We start from the raw sequence: 19243 nt of genomic DNA, 5'->3' as shown, positions 1-19243 counted from the left end.
GAAAAGCTAAGAGAGAAAGCTTGGCTGTAGCTTGAGAGCTCAAAGTGAGCTGAAGGAGTACCAAGGGCAGAGAAGGCTTGTGTGTGCTGGAGACTGCCGAAGTGCTGCTGGAGGCCGATGTTGCTTGCTGCTAGATAGGAGATTCTGGTTTGCTTGTAACAGACAAGTGTTGTGGAAGAGGGCCACACACTTGGGGGAGTGCTGAGTGACTTTGTAGTGAGAAACAGTGGGCTGTGTGATAGTTTCATTGTTGTCTTGTAAAGCCTTGGTGGCTGGGTCATTCATGTATCTCTTGTAAGCCTTAGGGCTGAGTTGGTGTTGAGACTAAGGGCTCCAAAGTGTGTTGTGGACCCTAGTCCGTCCTTGTACAGATTCGTTGAGTGAATTGTAAAGGTTGTGAGGTGTTGCTCCCGTAAAAAGTAAGTGTGCTGTGCTTGTGCTGTGCTTGGCTTCCACTAACCTCAGTTGGTGAGGGTGAGTTGGCTGCCTAAGGCGCTGTGTGGTGCGTTGCTTAGGGCCATCACGTGGCTGGTTGAAGGTGAAAAATTAGCCCCGTGACACCACGCCTTATGAAGCGGAGGTCACTAGTTCGAATTCTCTTTCCCCTTTCTTGTGTGGACATTTAAAAAAAAAAAAAAAAAAAACTGTAGAAAATCTTGATTAAACATATAATAATCCAATGTGCCTGGCGACCCTATGAGATTGTTGAAAACAAAGTGTCGATTAGACCAACTAACCAAGTCAAATGGAAACCCCAACCTCCCACTAGAGCACTACCTCCATGTCCTTCCACTATATCAGGTGTAACCAACTTCATAACTTCCTTATTAAAGCGAAATCCAGGCTACCACCCAGACTCACAATAAGCTGTGTCACTGTTTGAGAGAGCCCTCCCAATGCAGCCCATCGCTCCTTCCTCCATGAGTTCGACTACAGTAATTCTCTTCTTACTGACCATCTTCCCTTCTCTTCACCATTTCTCAGTCTCTTCCTTCGAGTTCCAAGCCGGAGGCATCCAAGGTTGGGTCATCCCTCCGCCCAATGACACCAAAATCTACAACGACTGGGCCTCAGAAAACCGGTTCCAAGTTGGCGACACCCTCCGTGAGTACACACATTATTAAACATGCATGCACACGAAGATTTACTTCATGTCATGTGTTTCTGAAGAAATGTTTCAAGATTTTAACAAGTTTGGTGTTTTGGTGCAGGCTTTAAGTACGGGAAGGACTCGGTTATGGAGGTGAATGAGACAGACTACAAGAGGTGCAATTCCTCTCACCCCAACTTCTTCTCCAACACTGGGAACACAGTTTTCAGGTTCGATTACTCGGGGCCTTTCTACTTCATTAGTGGAGTGTCCGGGCACTGCGAAAAGGGTCAGAGGATGATCGTGAAGGTGATAGCTCCAGAGGAGGAGCCTCCATCTGGCGGCAGCAAATCGTCCGGCTCCCGTGTTGCAGTTTCTTCGCCCGCAGTCTCTGCTGCATTAGTCTTTGTTCAGTTAATTGTTTTGTCATATCGTGCTTCTTATGCTATGTAGTCTCGTATGTATCATGCTTGGGGTGCTATTTTGTTCTATATATCCTCAAGTCTGCATTACTCTTTGTTATGTGACATTTGTTTAGACATCTGATTACTATATATATATATATATTCCTTCGACTTGATGATCTGTAATTTTGGCCACTATGTTCAAAGTTATTATTGTTCTGCCAACATTTATTACTGTTGAAGTCATTGCTGCTGCTTTCACTATTGCTCTTTTGTCTGCCGACAATACAATGTTGCGACGAATCCTCTTTTATAAGAGGAGTTTAGCTTGTGTCCAATTCTAGTTGGAATTAGATATGATGGAATTGGGATATATGTCCCAACACGTGTTCTAATTTTAACGGGTCCAATTCTAATTAGAACTAGAGAAACTGATTTGAACCAACACTATAAGATTGGATTATCGAAACCTACTTAATCGGACTCACATGTGATGTTAAATCTTTTTAAGAAAATGTTCTTCCATTTCGGCATGAATTGTCCTAAAAACACTATTCTGTTTTTAAAACTAAGAAACCTTCTTTTTTTTTTTTTTTTTTTCAAAACTATTAGCAAACAATTCATAACACCAAGCACTTTTCAAAAGTAGACCTCACCAAAAAACACCACTCAATTTCACTTCATATTGGTGCTTTCAGTCAGAAAACACTGAAAATTGCATAGAGCAAATGAATTTGAGGCCCGTTAAATATTTTTTAGAAAATGCTTTCTCCAATTTTGGGTGTTTGGGGCGGCTTAATTGAATACAAATATCTGAATAAGAGACTAGATGAACATTATTAAAAAAAAAAAAAACAAAAAAAACAAAACCCAACACACCACATTCAGGAAAGAAAGAAGCACATATATCTATTATTTTATGGTAGATTGCATTTTGTTGTACAGCATACAAATACATGCACCTATGCCAGTGTCATGAAAGAGAGAGAAGGCAAATATGAGAGAATGAATAGAAGCTAAAAAATAGGAAATCAAGAAAAAAGAAAAAAGAAAAAAAAAATTATGATTGGGACAAAAAATCATCACGAAATGTCCACTTCTCTTGCAACCAGTTGCGACTCTTGATCAGAACCGTGATAGCTTGTTTTCCTGAAAGAGTTGTGACTAAACATTCGTACGAAGGCACTCTTTGATCTAGTAATTGTTTTAGGTCCAGTGTCGTTCTTCTTGGCAAGATCTTCGGACATGGCTTTGACAAGATCTTCAAAACGACGCCGAAAAGTCGGATACCTTATGATAGATTTGGTGATCCCTTGCAGCCTTCATGATAAAATAATAAGAGGATAAATGAAGAAGAACTGAAAGGGAAATTCGGAAAATTCTACAAATATTTTCACTCTATTACCTTCGAGCTAATGCCTCAAGTTCAGCTCTTTTAAGTTCAGATTCAGGAGGCGAGCCGATACTTGAGTTTTTCAACCTCTCAGGATCACCACTCAACAAAACTAATTTGGAGAAATAGTCCTCTTCTGCCTCGGAAAGGTTCTCAGCTTTAATCTGGTCTTTGATGATCAGAAGTGGGTTAAAAAACCAATCGAAGAAGGTGTCTTTTGGTCTGTTTCTGCTAGTGATCTCAGTAACATTGTCAGCTACATCAATCAAGTACGTACAAGAAGCATTTCATTACTTGCCATAAAGACTCTTGCTAATTAACTATAAGAAGAACAATACACCAGAAGTTTTCTTTAAGGACATGCTTAAAAGGAAAATTGCTTTGCTTACCTAACAATAGACCCGCAGAATCGGCTTTTGCAGAGCGCACAAGTGTCCAGACAAGGCTGTAAGCCGGTAATCCAATGTTAATAACTCTGCTACCCTTACTACACACTGCATCTTCCAAATCTTGAAGTGTTATTAGTCCTTCAGAAACCATTGTTTCACCGAGGCGTTGAGAATCCTTTAATAAGCTATCAAGTAGCTACATGAGTCACAAGCAAACATTTCATTCAGCACCTAAACCATGAGCTAAAAAAAACTTGGGCGCTTTTGAAAATCAGAACTGTTCAATTAAGTCCAGATCATCAAACACATACAGATAGAGAACATAAATTTATTCCAGAGGGAAGCATTCCTTTAAGGTCAAATGCAATGTATACAAAATACCTCAAGTGGCTTCAACTCAACCATAGGGTTCTTCATTGACCCTGAGTGGGAGGGATGATTTCGGAAAGAGCTGCGCCTTGAGAAAGAAGCTGAATGAGAGCTTGTCCTTGACAATGCATCCTTCTTTCGGTAATGAGGCCTGTTAACACCAGAATAACATGTCAAAGTGCATGAACCCTATATCACAGCCATAAAGAATTAGAGTGCTGAACAAAACCTAGGAAAGATGGATCCTTCTGGCATGTCAAGAACATCATTGCTGTATTCATCATATATGGACAAGGATGCAACAATATAGCGAAGCCCCAACCAAAAGGAATCCTCCTGTAATCCAAAGACCAAAAAATATCAATACATATGTGTGGCCTGCAATCTGTGTAACAAGGACACCGCACAACAGGTTTCAGTATCTGGCATGATCTCAATGTCTCTGACATGAACATCCTTGGTGATTATAACATAGGTGAAATTGCTTGAAATAAATCATGACATGCACACTTGTTGTGAGACTACATTGACTAAACGCTACAAAATGGGACAACTTGCAATTTATTCTAACCTTAGGCTGAAACATTTATTAACAGTAATCGGTTGAAGAAAACAAAAGTCAACTATAGCAACAATCACTTTGAAGGCATTAGAACCACGTGGAAATGTAATTATTATCCTATTTAACATGGAATTTGACAATACAAATTTATTACTAAATGTTACTAAAATTTTTTTTTTTTTTTTTTTTTTGAAAAGGCTGGAGGAGGAGGCCAATTGGAGCTATCCTACTTGGGTGTGACCAACTTGCAGGGTGCCGCTCAGGAGGGGCCTAGACGGTGGGAACCACAGGCCCTCCCTCGAGACCGACCGAGCTATAGCTTAACACTGTCCTACCAGAGCATCAATGGGACTCAAGATGGCTAACAATAATAGGTTAAGGGATTCCCATTGCGAGAGTCGAACCCAGACCCTAGTGCATGCTCAACCTCATGGGGATTCCCTTGAAACCATTGAACTACCACCCTTGGTGATACTAAAAAAATCATTTAGTGTCATTCTTTAGTTGTCAATGTGATCTCATTTGAAACAAACATTTGAACAACAAATTAACTCAATTCAAAAGGCTGCTTACATATGCCCTTCCAGTAACAGAAAAAACACTTGACAGCAGCGATTTACAAACAAGCTTTGTTAACTATACGACTAAGAAGCAGTAGCAAAATTCATTGAGGTTTTACCTGATAAACAACCACACCTGCATAAGCACCAAGAAAGATACTGGCCACGATGGAGCCTAACATTGCCCCAACAACAGCCAATGGCCAGAGTAGGATAACAAGACCTGCAATAGGTACACATATTGTCTCCAAGAAAGGGCCTTCACGACCTATAAGGTCATGAAACAAACGGCGCCATCCCTTAAAGAGCATGTAAGGACTTTTGCACAGAGCAATGAGTGAGATTAATGGAAAATCAACAATTAAACCGAGAGCTCCAGCTATAACTGCAGCAGGAAGATAAAGCAATCTGCAAGAGAGTTGACAAAAAAAAAACTCAATATGACAAATAAGTTCCTTATAGAAAGGACTAAACAAAGCTTAACTTCTGTGGTCGCAGGGAAAAGTACAAAAAATATGAAATGTAGAGGGTTTCTGCACTAATCAAGCTAGTCTTATACTAAGATGTCTAGTGAGAAAGAGAAAGAGAGGGAAAAACAATCCACCAAAGTACAAACACAAACACACAATGCACATAGATTTGTGTGCTTCCCTCTTCATCAATTCCACATGCGAGTGGTGTGTGTTAACAAGGATCAACTAACCAATGCCTTGGATAATTGACCTCTTGTGAATGGCAATTAATTTCACCTACAGAGTGAGCTTATAACTTCTCAAACTTGAACAGAGATCTTGATGTCCAGTCAAAACATCTCTGAATTCTGAAATGGATAGAAAACAAATTTTAACAAAAAAGCAAACTCTAGATATTAGGAGTCATTATTTCTCCATAAAGAAGCGTTCAAAGATAATATGCATGAAAAGACTTACAAGACCCATGGGCATAGCCAGGACAGGGCAAATGACTCCCCTTACCTTCCTCGCTCTCTCCTCTCATCTAACTCAAGGAAAAATAAATAAATAAAAAAAAAGATAGTCTCCCCGCCCTGCCCCGCCCCCCCCCCCAGTGAAACCTGTTACATTAAATCTACTTTTTAAGACTAAAGAATCTATTTAAAAAATATATACTCATAATATACAGTGAACACAAAATAAGTCTTTTAAGTGTAAAACCGGATACACTATATCAGATATCAAAATTTCATTCTCAATATTTTATTTAAGCCCAATTTTTCAATTTCTTTTCCAAGATTGAAAAGATGGAGTTTGAATCAATAAATAAAAAATTTTAATTAAAAAAAAGGAATAAAGGAAAGTGTAACTATTCTCACACATCTGGTTACTCTGTCCATCACAAAATTATATATATTAGCAAATGTGAAGCATAAGAACTCCTTAAGAGCCAATGTTCATCATATAGGTTACGAGAACTATGATAGTTATGCCTAATTGGTCATCAGGAAGAACTTGTTTATAAAATGAGTCTCTCCTTTTAGCTAGGTGTTTTCTCTTGTATACTTATTGAATATCTGGGTGTGCCATTCGTTGTTAACGGTATCTCTATTATTTATCAAAAAAAAAAAAGCCTCTACTTTAGGGTACGGTGTTATTGGCATCAACATGGATAGAACAAAAAGCAGATGTAGAGAGCAGAAAGACATGGAAAACCTAATCTCATAATATTTCACATCTGGAGGCGCTTTTTGTTGGAGGTCATCCATATACGAAAAGTAGGAATGGTGACAAAAATCCAAAAAATCCCTGACAATATCAAAGCTCTTTTTAATAGTATCCAGTGTTCCATCCTGCAAATGTAGTAAAAGAGAAAGCTCTCTTATGAAAGGCAAAATGGGAAAGAAAAAAAATATAGAATGACAGAAATTGAATATCGAAGACATACATAAAAACAGTGGAATAGTTTATTAGTCTTTCCTTCTCCAACAGCATCAAAAGTAGCAAATATTGGTGAAAGAAAGCCATATGCTGCTCCGCTTATGATACTTCCGACAATACCAACCACTGGCCATAAAATCAAGAGCGAAGGTAGGACACATATGCAGAGAAGAAGCTTCAAAACTGGTCCTAATAGTTTAGCTCTGCCCATTAGAGAAAAAAAACAATATGAAAAAGAGAGAAACCAAAATAGAAAAATAGCTCAGGCAATTACAGAAGGAAGGTGGAGGGTCAATGAAAGCACCTCAAAATGGAATAATATGTCCAGACACTATGCACTAACCAAAGACCCAATATAATAGCAGAATTTCCAGCTGTCACGATAAGGCATATCAACGGGCAGAAAAAGATACCTGAAACAAGAATTTGTAAAAAGTTTGAATGTGTTCAACAAAAGTAACACTCATCATTCAGACAATATATCTTGATTCACCAATCAATGCTATGTAAGCTACTTACTACATCAAGAATACCTATTCCATATGTCTACATTAAAATAACTAAAATAGCTGTTCTTATTTCTCAAAATGCAAAACTTGAAAAACATCCTCATTTTTCCTGAAGGTCTCAAGCACAAATGTTTGTTTTGCATATAACATGAATGAAAACTAGCATCTAACCTGGTGATATAAACATGAATCAGATGCCTAGTAAAGAAAATTCCATGGAAAAGAAATCAAACCAGACACGGACAACAGCCCATAAGGAGCAAATTATGATGAAATGAAAAGGAAATGAAACAGAGGAACCCCAAGAAGTAGCTTAACGACCAGATGAAGAGGGGAAACAGAAAGCACACTCCTGAAACTATCATTTCTGTCTATGAAATGTCAAACTATATCCTCGAAAACACTACAATACACAAAGCAAACGAAAGCAAAACTAAGTATAAAGCCCATAAGGAGCAAATTATGATGAAATGAAAAGGAAATGAAACTAAGGAACCCCAAGAAGTGGCTTAACGACCAGATGAAGGGGGGAAACAGAAAGCACACTCCTGAAACTATCATTTCTGTCTATGAAATGTCAAACTTCATCCTCGAAAACACTTCAATACACAAAGCAAACGAAAGCAAAACTAAATATAAAAAATAAAAGGAACAAATTAGAAGATTAACTATACACGACACTGACAGTGTAGTACCAAATTTTCTGCAATAAAAATGTTAATTTAAGTAATTTTTTTCAAAATTATGTTTTTCCTGAATAACATAAAACCAAATACATATATAACTACACAATCAGTTTAAGTGAAGAGAGAGAATAAACCAGAAGAAGAAAAAAGCCAGAGAAAGGCCCAAAACAAGGAACAAATTGAAACTGACCTTTAATTATGCCCAGAAGCAGAAGCCCACTGAAGAAAGGTAGAAAGCAAATAAAGTTCCACAAAGAAGCCAAAAACCCCTGTGGAGGTTCCATCTCTCTCCTTATTCCTTACCTACCCAGATCTCCCTAATATCCCTACAACCCCATCCCAGAGTCGACTCCAATTCCGGCTTGCAACCACAAAAGACACCATTTTCCGCCGGCCAAGTGCCGGAAACAGCATGAAACCATAAACAACAAAACACCCGACAGACTAAAAGATAGTTTGCTGCATACCCACCACAGGAACTTGAACAAAAATCAGTGCTTTACTCTTCTTCTAGACAAAATGACTGAAACCCATAAACAACAGGTGGCCTTTGGCCTTGTCTTTTGAAAGACGTATCACTCGAGGTCTATCAATTGAACACAAGGTCGTTCTTAAAAAACAAAAAATAGAACACAGACAACCGTTGTGACTTTCGAAGGCTCGAATCGGGAGGGATGGTGGGTAGAGCAGTTAGTATAAAAAAAATCAGAAGCAACAAATGCTTACTCAATTCCCTTTTTTAGTTTTCCTCGCCAAAAAAATAAAAAATCTTCTGTATTTATTATTCTTTTGTGCTTATGCTAAGCAAAGCAAAATTGGTCCTGTTCCACTCCGTCACTTCGACGAGAAAACATATAATAAATTGCATAGAAATAAGCAAAAGTCACATAGAAATTTACCTGGTATTTCTAATATTCTATTGGGTTGGATAAAATTTTAAAGCTCAATCTTTTTTTCTTTTTTAAGGGTAAACACATCTTTTGTCTCATGGTTTATGTTAGGAATAAATTCACACTACAAGCCTACTAAATTTTGGGTCCAACGGCCAATAATAGGCCTATAAAGATATTAATTAAATAGCAGGACTATTTAATTAATTAATAATCTTATATTACAATTAGAATAATATTATAATAAAGACTTCCTACTTATCTCTACAAGATGACTACTCAAGATTATTTTTACATGATAACTATTGAGTTCTATCTCAACTATGGACTCCTAATACAACTCAAATAAGAAGAGTTAGTTCAAGCTTACTTCTACAACCCAAGCCTATAAATAGGCCCTTACACAGGGTACTAAAATAGATCTTAAATAATTTACTATTTTCTCATATTCACTCTCAGGGCTCAATTAGTCCTTTTGAGCATATTGAATTATTGTTAGTTCTTTTAAGTGTATTGAATTATTGTGCGCTGATATTTTTCTTAGAAACTTTTTAACTTTGGCATTGGAGTGTCTCTAGTTCATTGGGGACTGACAATATTGCTTCTGAGGGATTTGAAGTGCTGGACGACGACGACGACGACGTATTGAAGACCTCGAAAAAAGCACATTTATTGTGTGGCGTGTGGCCACCTTTTTTATTTTTTATTTTTTATCAATCAAAAAATATATATTTTTTATAAAAGTCCAAAACAAAAGACGAAAAAAGTATTTAAAACTTTTTTTTTTTTTTTTTTGGTTAAGTCAATATTTCCACGCCAATGAAAATAATGATAATTATCGCATGGGAGCAGCAAAACACAACGACGTGATTGGTTCCAATTTTGGCACAACACAAGTAACTTTCATTTGTGGTGTTTTTCAGTAAACGTCCACGATACATTGATGATATCATTGAAAGGAAAGCGGTGGGGGTTAGAAACATGGCTACGGAAGGTATTTTCTTGGTCTAGAATTAGAAGCAAACAAAAAAGCCTGTCAGCATCATAACAAGAGATGCTGCTGCTTGCTGTTGTCTCTGCAATTCCCAACCATCTCTGGAGTGTACGGCAAGTTACAAGTTAAGAAAAACTGTAAAAATGATTCTGAAAAATGTGATTGGAAGAATCTGAAACAGTTCCAACAAGTTAAGAATCTGAAAAATGTGATTGCAATGATCTTTGCTGCATATTGTAAAAGGAGTTCGAAGAGGAGTAGATGTTGCTGAATATCCTGTTCGAGCATGTAAACCCCATATTCAAGAACCTTTTACAATTACATGACTGATTTGCAAGACACAGGAAAATCGTAGGTATCCCAACACATCTTAAAAATACAAATTATTTTTCATAAAAAGGGCTCATTTAGTACAACTTTTTAGGTGATTCTTTTTGCCTTTTAGGTTTTAATGTTAATATGAATGTGAAAGCAAACAACTGTGAAAATGAAGGAAACCCATGTAATCATAATTCATTTTAAATACCAGCTCAGACGTACAGCTGATACCAAAATCAGGCCACCACAACTTGTAGTTGTCGGCAAGCAATGCCTCGTCAAACATATCTATATTTAAAGTGTGAGTTACACCAACATCAACATGCTTTAATAAATCCATATTCTTTTTTTGGCAGACACCCTGCTTCTAAAATATCAATTTTTCTTTCAACCACTACTTATGTCTGTTGTCATTACTGATCTGTTAAAACAGAAAGAAAGAGAAATATTACATATGTCATTGTTGCTGCTGCACCAATTTTTTAAAACATAATCCAACCCATGATATGATAGGTACCCAAGGTTAGGTAGTGACATAAGATGGGATTTGAGAGCTCCTTTCAGGTAAGAGAGACCACAATAACTCATTTCGGGTAGGAGAGACCACAATTGAATCCAATTAGGAAACAAACCACAAACAAGCTTTTGCTTAATAATTCTTTTTTTTTTAAAAATAAAAATAAACTACAACTACTATCCCTTATTTATAAGATAAGAAATCCAAGTAAAAGAATGACTAGAAAGACTAATTAATAAAGGACTCCAACATAAACTAGAACTTGGAATATAGACTCCTTATTGTACCAGTGGACCTTTCTCCTTGTCCTGGAAGAACATGTAGACAAGTCCCTTGCTTCTCAACCCTCAATTGCCATGTGAGACCTACTGGCATTGGTTCTCCATCATGATAGGTCACACGTGCTATTAGCTTTCCATATCTGAATATGTTTATTGGCTACTCGTGTGTTAAAAAAAATCCAATAAGAGACACAAACTCGTCTGTTTTTAAGCAGCAAACAACATAGGGAGTCGGTTGAAAGTTAACCCCATAGCCTAATGTACAAAAATATGAAGGAACAAAAAAAATTTGCCTATTACATAGGGAGTCGGTTGATAGTCACAAGTCACTCATGGGTTTCCTTCTGTTTGTGAAATGTAAGCCTCCTTTCTGTCAAATGGTTTACTTCTCCTGGGAACGTCTGCCAAGTTACAGAATTCTGTCAGACTTTTTCTGATTTGCAGTCTTTTCTTCTTATCTGGAGGCCGAGGCCCTAAACCACTTAAATCAAGAGTTGCTTCATACACCTGAGAGGATTGTAGGACTGCATCATAAGCCTTTGAAGAGAGGTTAAGGCCCTCATTCTGAGCCCTTAAATATAAATTGTAGGCAATCCTTGGTTTACCATCCTTTGCAAGAGCCTCAATCAGCATTTCATAGCTAATCTCATTTGGGGAGATGTTCTGAACTTTCATGCGATGAAACCATTCATATGCAACTGCACTGCTCATTCCCTTGCGTGCACAGCCACTGATTACTGCATTGTATGTCACAACTGTTGGTTCTATACCTGCTGAAACCATTTCCTTAAGGATGGCATCAACCAAATTAAACTTCCCTTGTCCAGTGAAAACTGAAGCCATAATTGTGTAGGCATACAAGTTTGGTTCAACACCCACCTTGATCATATGCTCCCACACCTGGCGGGCCTCGTCGTAGAGTTTATTCTTCTCCAGTGCACTAAGCAAGGCTCCATAGGAGATTATTGTAGGTTTTTCACCTTGTTCAACCATCCTCCTGAATATCTGCACTGCAGCAGAAGTTTCTGAAGCCTTGGAACAGGCAATAAGAACTGCATTCCATGCCCTACTTCCAGGTTTAAGGCCTTTATCTTCCATCTTGTTGAGCAGCCTAACACCCCATCTCCAAATACCTCTCCTCTTAGCTGCACTGAGAAGAATATTAAAGTGAGAAACTATAAGCTCGTATGACATGTTATTTGGTTTTGGTCCCTTGTCTAATAATTCCTCATAGATCTCCAAAGCCGCCCACCACTTCTTAGCCTTTCCCATCAACCAAATTGCGTGGTTACAGACAGATAGGCTAATTTCAGAATGCCGATCTCTTATTCTAGAATACAATTCCTTCACCACAATGTAATGATCTTCACGGGTACAAGCCCACAAAAGACGCTCATGTTCTTCCTTACCCAATGGAACCCCAGCATTATCCATATCTGTGAGAAGTTTCAACACATTGGTGCTCAAGTTCTCGGCATTCACAAGCCATCGCCGCATCACTTGGTAGCAAACACGAATTGTAAACTTCTCAAGCTTAACAAATTCATTTTCCCAATCTTCATTGGAATCTTTCCTTATGTCACCTTTATGATACTTTTCTCTGAACTCAATAAATAACCTTAGAGCTCCATGTCCATCTTCCATTTTTCGATAAGCCAACAATGTCGTAGAATACGAAACTGGAGAAGGGGTCAAGCCCTTTTTCTGGATCTCTTCAAGAATATTAAGGGCCTCAGTAGCCCGCCCTTGCTCCAAGTAGATTGCCATTAAAGCGTTGTAAGTTACAACATTAGGAAGGACCCCTTCCTGAGCCATATCATTCAAGACCTTATCCATTTCTCCAAACTCTTGGGACTGTTTTACTGCACCCAATAGACTATTATATATGAAAAGATTTGGGCCAATCAAACCATTAGTTTGAAGCTTCTTTTTCTTGAGCCACTCAACAACAGCCATTGCGGAGTTCATTCTCTTGTCTCTGCCAAAACCTCTAATCATGGATGAGTATACTTGAAGGGGCAACTCACCCTTGTCCTTAAGAACCTCTTCCACATCATCTGCAGTTCTCGCAAATCTTAAGCTCCATGCTAGTGAACGAACATCAACCTGTGTACTCTTCTCTTCCCCACTTTCTGGATCACCATCTCCTCTTTTATCATTATCATCACTATCATCTGCTTCACCCAATCTCTCAGTTTCCCCTGACACCGCATTAACTAAATCCGATCCTTCTCTAAGAAACTCATTCCCGATTGGTTGTTGCTCCAATGCCCACGCCAACGCAACCAATGCACCAAAAGGACTTTTCTTTGGCATACAAAAGAGAGCAACTTTAAGTTTAGAGCACATACATCCCAAATCCAATTTTGAGCTCCCACAGCAACTCCCACGCCTAACAACTCTTACATCATTTGAAAGCAATAATCTACTATGACAAACAGGACCACTTATCCTTTTCCTTATCCTTCTAGATCCAATTCTACAGGAAGAACCTAGTTCAAAGCCCAATTGAGGTACCACCCAAAGGTCACCCTTTGATGGCAAAGTGTTTAAAGCTTGCATTTTCTATACAATTTACGAATCAAGACAAAAACCCATGACTGAAAATCCCATTATAAATAAGAAGACATAGCATTTTCTCTCATAACCTTTTTTTTTTTTTTCTGGTAAAGTTTCCTACTTTAAAAGAGAAGAAACAAGAAGTATAGCAAGTGATGCTCGGTTACTTTAATTGAGTTGGGGTTAATGGGTTCTCACCTTGAAGATTGAAGCGGCAGAGAAAAAGACGCAATTTTTGGGTTTGCTTGTCAGAATTGAGTGGATTTCTGAAGTGGGTTTTGTCACTCTTCTGGCATTCTCACTCTTTTAGTGGTGCTGCGGTCCTCTCCCAACCATTCATTCAACTGCAGAATGAGCGGTCAAGCGAACATCCGCGGTTGGATTTTAATAAATAATACGTAATTTAATATCACAAAATCAGAGTGTATAACATTTATTATTTATTTGTAAGTATAAATAAATTTAAACAAGAAAAATATCTTACCAGTATTTCCTTTTATCATCCAAAATCAATTATTGCAAATGAGTAGTGATTAACTGAAGACTGACGTACTTGAACAATATGCATACCAGTGTTTATATATTATTTATTTTTTACTGTTTAAATAATATTTTGTAATATATGAACACTGACGTGCATATAAAAATATATAGAACTCAATCCGGGTCAACCAATAAGTTCTATTGACGATTTTGTGAAAAAAAAGGAAAAAAAAAAATCATCAATTCAATCAGCTCTTATATGTCATTTTATACCCAATATAATTAAAAAAATAAATCATACCAAATTCCAATAAAGTTTCTCAAAATTGTGTTTAAATTAAGAAGTTCTTCGATTAATAAATTTTTAATAAAATTAACAAATTATTTGAGAACTACGTGCTCAAAGAACACGTCAATTTAATATTTTGAGTTAGAATACTGATAATAATAAAAAGCTTTATCCAATTCCAACCAATTCACAAATTGTTTTTAATTATTAACTGGGTACAGTTCCAAGTTGCCGTACAGGAAAAAGAAAAAAGAAAAAATTATACGTATAACTGTATAAGTGTATAACGGTATAAGGCTTGAAGATGAGACGTCGTCGTACGTAGTAGTATCAAGCTGGGGCCAAGCTTGACTCGTTGGTTTGGGTTGGGCCTAGACTACAAACTGAGGTTGTAGGTGGATGCAATTGGGCCTGGTAATAGAAACTTAGTACTTAGTAGGTATATGCTCCGTTTGTTTCGACCTAAAATGTTTTTCGTTGAAAACTGTTTTCAGTTGAAAATATTTTTTTGAAAAATAATTTCGTGAAAAACATTTTACAGTGTTTGGCGCATACGGAAAATCACAATTTTATATAACCGAGTCCCTTAGAGGTGTCATAACCAAGTCCCGTCAGGACCTGACCGAGACCAACCCGAGACCCACCCAAAACTCTCCTAGGACACACTGAGATCCCACTCGACCAGCACCCCACCCAAGACTCGACTAGGACTTGTTCAAGACCCCGCTAGGACCCTCTTGAAACCAAGACATGTTCGAAATATCTGCCCCACAAAATCCCGGTCGAGCGGGGCCTCGGCATATTTTTTATCCTATACAATATGGAAGGGGATATCGAAGCTGAAATCTACAGCAAGCAAATCTCAAAGGACAATTCTAATAAATTTGAATTTAATTTCATTACTCAGACGGGACTTACAATCTCTCCCTCTCAGCAGGCCCATGTCCAAGAAGCCGCCACTATGATCCCCCACCCATTGCCGTCCTCTCTCTCTCTCTCTCAAGAAGCAAAAACCGCTGTCCCTCTGCATTGCCACCGTTGAGGATGCTCTCAAAGGTTTCCCCTTTTCCCATTCATTTTCTGTTTTATTTTTGTAATTCTGGTAAGATTTTGATATGAGCATTTTGTCTAATTAAGATGTATCGAATTTCTCACATTCCTCCGAAGAATTTAGGCTTGTTTGGTCTTATTTGAGGCTTTTTTGTTTTTCATTTTTTTGATGGTCTGATAAGTGCCTTGTATAGATGCCCAAAACTCCAGTCACTTGTTTAAAGGTATAGTACCCCACATTAATATGAATTAATGTATGAGCTTTGCATTCATGGTGATGGTGTTAATCTTCGAATCATCACAATGGCAAAAGGAGATTATTAATTATATGATGACCATGCATGGTGGCTTAATTTGAAGATCGATGATATTATTCTGATTTACATATTCTAAACACATAAAAAAACTCGTATTATATATACTTTGATAATAACACAATTAGAACTTGTTAATTTGTTGTAAACATTATTGCATGCAACTCGATCTATAATTGATGAAGTACTTAAACATCTCCTCGATCGATGCGCATAAAATCTCTGGCTATATCTTCTCATCAGAAGCAAATCTTGTGGGATGCGTGAAAGAATCAATCTTCCACTGCATTTCCCTTTGTAATATGTGTAACCATGCCACCCTCGCTACATTGCATATCTTCACGTGCTCCATCATAGCAATTGGGTAACTTGTTTTAATATATATTTTCTTTTCTACTGTAAATCTATCCATCACTCACCTGGATCTACATACCAAACATTAATTGATTTTGGGTCTCAATCCCAATTATTATATCATAAAATATTCTAGATATATTGCTTATAAAAACTTGAATTAGGAATTTAGGATCGTCTCCAGTTCATTTGAACCGAAGAATATTCAATTAGTTATATCAGAGTAATATTTTTGTCTTCTCAAAAAGTGAAAAGATAATAATACCCCTAAAATATATCTAATGGGATATATACTCTCCAGTTCATTTAAAATTGAGAGGATCATGTTCCTATAAACTTGGGTATTATTACTAAATTTACTACATTCTATAAACTATATGACAGTCCATATAAGATTTTAAAAAATGGGATTTGGCTTATATTGGCTAAAAAATGTTAGCTAGAGCATTTAATTATCTCGGTTTCTTCTCCTATTCCTTCTCCATCCTCTCTAAAATTTATCATATATATCAGCAGCTAAACAGTCAAGTCGGTCTCCACCCCATGTCACCCCCATAATGAATTGTTGGGGTGAAAGGAGACCTACCGGTTTGCCGAACGATCGAGCCACCCTTCTACTAGAGGAGGACGATCGAAGAGACGAGTGTCGCCGTCAGTACAAGTGCTGAGAGGTACGTAGTGACCGAAGAGGTGGGCTGAGGCAGTGTGGTGGACATTAGTGTTAAGGTAGAAGAAAGAGTTAAAGGTTGTGTGGCTGACATGACAATGCCACGTCAATTTCTAAGAGAACATATTAAAGTTAGTTGTACCCCTAACAACCATGGATAAACTTTAATACCCGATGAGTTTCCGTGAGCAGAACATGTTGGCACAATATCACTAAAAACCCGATTCAGGTTGGGCAAGAATGCAAGATATATGCTAATAATTGTTCTTCAACTATAAAAATGCCTTTGCCTATACCAGGTTAATACAAGCAGGCGCAATATGAGAAATATGCCATCCCAACGTAGGGCCCATCCCTCTCACTTTTGCCCTACATATGTGCTTACACTTTTTGTTTTTCAGAAAAACCTGTGGAGCCTATCTTTAGCGGCCATTACCAGAACATGTGGGGTGTCCTCAGCTGTGAAACCTTATATAAATTGCTTGCTTTTTTCCTTTTCTCTTATATTTCATCCTCTACAAGTACAAGTGCCAATTCTTTTGTTGGGTTGGAACTTGTTTTAATAGGTCACTTTAATATGGATTGTCGAGTTATGATACCCAATTAATTACTAGTTGTCATGCGCTTAATCAGAATAGAATCTTCATTATCCAACTTTTATTTTGTTGCATTTAACGATTTATAATTTTAAATGACGTAACGACATATACATCATTAGATATGTAAATTCTAATTTGGACCATGAAATAGAGCGAATCTTTATATATCCCACATAATCAGGTGTTAGGCAATGATTAGGTAGTGAATTACGTGCAAGTTTAGAGAACGTACCTTTCATTGTTAAGTTGGCTACCAATCCCTTAATTTCGGTAAATAATTTATATTTTAATGTAAAGAATTTGTATAAAATTGAATGGAGAACCATTCAATCTTGAGGACATTAGGGATGGCTTAGACTTAGAGTGAGAGGTGTGTATTTTTCTAACCCTCCCACATGGGTTGATACCCTAAAGATTAGCCACCCATCATAATTAAAAATAGAAAACCAAAAAGAAATTTATATAAGTCCCACCTAACTAAACCTAACATATATTAATTAAATCAAAATCAAAAGTGTACGAGTCGAGACAAAGAAGCTTTATTTATTATTATTATTATTATTTATTTTTTGTTTAATGTAACATATATTCCATGGGACATTTAAATGACATTTCTGGATCCGGGAGAAAATATTATTTAGGGCCTGTTTGCCTGATTCTTTCACTCCAAGGTGAAGGATATGATAATTAAGAGAGATCTCAACAATCGATGGTACTTTGGAGTATACCCTCGCTTAAGTTTACTCACAACCTCCAACTGCTTTTAATTCCTCATTGGTTATAATTAGAATTCATGCTACATATTTTGCTTGAGAAGCTGTTAAGGTGAAAAGCACTTACAAAATAAGTTGTCAATAATTTATCATTGTTGAAGCATATTTTTGGACGGCTAGATTGGCAATAAAGCTTTTTTAGAATAAGAGATTTTGTTGGACGGTCAAACTGGTAACGTAGCTCAGGCAAAACTAGCTTGTATATTTTCTTGATGTGAGGCAATAAAAGAATGAGTGTGACGCTTCGGAAAGTTAGCCATATGTTGAGAAGATAAAATACATATTTTGACTGAGTTTTACAAGTAATTTTATAAAACTTTAATTAGTCATTTTAGAATAATAGCATAAATAAGGTTAGCGGTTTTCTTTCCTCGTTACAAGGAGCACTTGAAGGAAGTCAAAAATTAGAATACGAGTTTATGGATATTGGTTACATAAAATGGGAAAAATAAATCGAATTTATTTATTTTTTGACATGTTCACACAAGAGAAGGGAGAGGGGAGGATTCGAACTAGTGATCTCCGCTTTATGAGGCGTCGTCCACATGCAGCCGATTAAGTTACCCCTTAGAGACTTCTACAACAAACAGCATTTAAAGTTTTTGACTACTTTCTATCACTAGTCTTGTCATCGTGCATTCAACAACTTAGCACTTAGGCACATATGTATACGTATGCAATGAAATTAAAAGGGAAGATGTTTTTTCACCTCTAAAAAAGGAATGAAAAAAAAAAAAAAAGTTGCGGGTGACAATTGGCGTTTCCGTGTCGGGTTAAGGGTCATATGAGCTTAAAAGTATAAAAGTTAGTAGTTGACCTTAATTCAACCTATTTAATTTTAATTCACTTATTTTGTGTTGGACTTGTGTCGGATTTACGAGTGATTGTTGGTCCCAAAAAAAAATAGTAAAAAAGGTAGGAGGAAATAGCACCGTCAAATACTTACCTTTTCTACGTATTGGTTTGCCCAAACAAGGCCTAAGTGTGACAGTTAATTTGTTAAGAGAGACTAGAAGATAAATAATTAGAAACCGATTTTATTAAAAGACCAACCGACCAATCAATTGGATTGTGTTTGGCCCGGTAATCAAGCAAGCGTGTTCTGAAGCACCCACCCCCATGTGCCGGAGGTCCCCCATAAAATTAGCAGAAGAAACTATGCCCATATTGTCCACCACAAAGTGTCAAAACTCATTGCCCCGTCAATTATTTTACTTGCCTAAGAGGCTAAGACCAAAGGCGGCTTCTATTTTATTCATGCCTTGTTCTGTCCAAATGCACGCTCTCTGCTCTCTGCTCTC

General features: G+C 37.2%; 3 protein-coding genes across 4 annotated transcripts in view; 1 reads left to right on the top strand and 2 right to left on the bottom strand.

Annotated features, from left to right (window-relative positions):
* The window catches only part of LOC132180463 (uncharacterized membrane protein At3g27390), an 11819-nt gene extending 3229 nt beyond the window's left edge, over window positions 1-8590 (bottom strand). Inside the window, exons 1-10 of one of the 2 annotated variants that reach the window (XM_059593296.1) lie at window positions 8045-8590; window positions 6964-7072; window positions 6667-6862; window positions 6435-6571; window positions 4887-5175; window positions 3875-3981; window positions 3658-3796; window positions 3277-3472; window positions 2900-3143; window positions 2387-2814 (exon numbers count right to left, since the gene is read on the bottom strand). In XM_059593296.1, coding sequence (XP_059449279.1) covers window positions 2577-2814; window positions 2900-3143; window positions 3277-3472; window positions 3658-3796; window positions 3875-3981; window positions 4887-5175; window positions 6435-6571; window positions 6667-6862; window positions 6964-7072; window positions 8045-8138 — 1749 coding nt within the window. In that variant the 5' untranslated portion in view covers window positions 8139-8590 and the 3' untranslated portion in view covers window positions 2387-2576. Of the gene's footprint in view, window positions 1-2386; window positions 2815-2899; window positions 3144-3276; window positions 3473-3657; window positions 3797-3874; window positions 3982-4886; window positions 5176-6434; window positions 6572-6666; window positions 6863-6963; window positions 7073-8044 lie in introns of those variants that run through there. The other variant, XM_059593298.1, reaches the window with a different exon arrangement.
* LOC132183255 (early nodulin-like protein 21) lies at window positions 882-1612 on the top strand. Its single transcript, XM_059596658.1, has 2 exons — window positions 882-1104; window positions 1212-1612. Exons 1-2 carry the CDS (start codon window positions 897-899, stop codon window positions 1541-1543), a joined length of 540 nt encoding a protein of 179 aa, XP_059452641.1. The 5' UTR covers window positions 882-896; the 3' UTR covers window positions 1544-1612.
* A 2142-nt stretch (window positions 8591-10732) lies between the features above and the next one.
* Window positions 10733-13784, bottom strand: LOC132182932 (protein LOW PHOTOSYNTHETIC EFFICIENCY 1, chloroplastic). Its single transcript, XM_059596299.1, has one exon. The coding sequence runs from the start codon at window positions 13414-13416 to the stop codon at window positions 11185-11187; it is 2232 nt and encodes a 743-aa protein (XP_059452282.1). The 5' UTR covers window positions 13417-13784; the 3' UTR covers window positions 10733-11184.
* Between the last annotated feature and the right edge of the window lie 5459 nt (window positions 13785-19243).

Source organism: Corylus avellana, chromosome ca5 (genome assembly GCF_901000735.1).
Source record: "Corylus avellana chromosome ca5, CavTom2PMs-1.0".
NCBI lineage: Eukaryota > Viridiplantae > Streptophyta > Magnoliopsida > Fagales > Betulaceae > Corylus > Corylus avellana.
The sequence above is the reverse complement of the archived record's forward strand: the minus strand, read 5'-3'. Positions and strand labels throughout refer to the sequence as shown.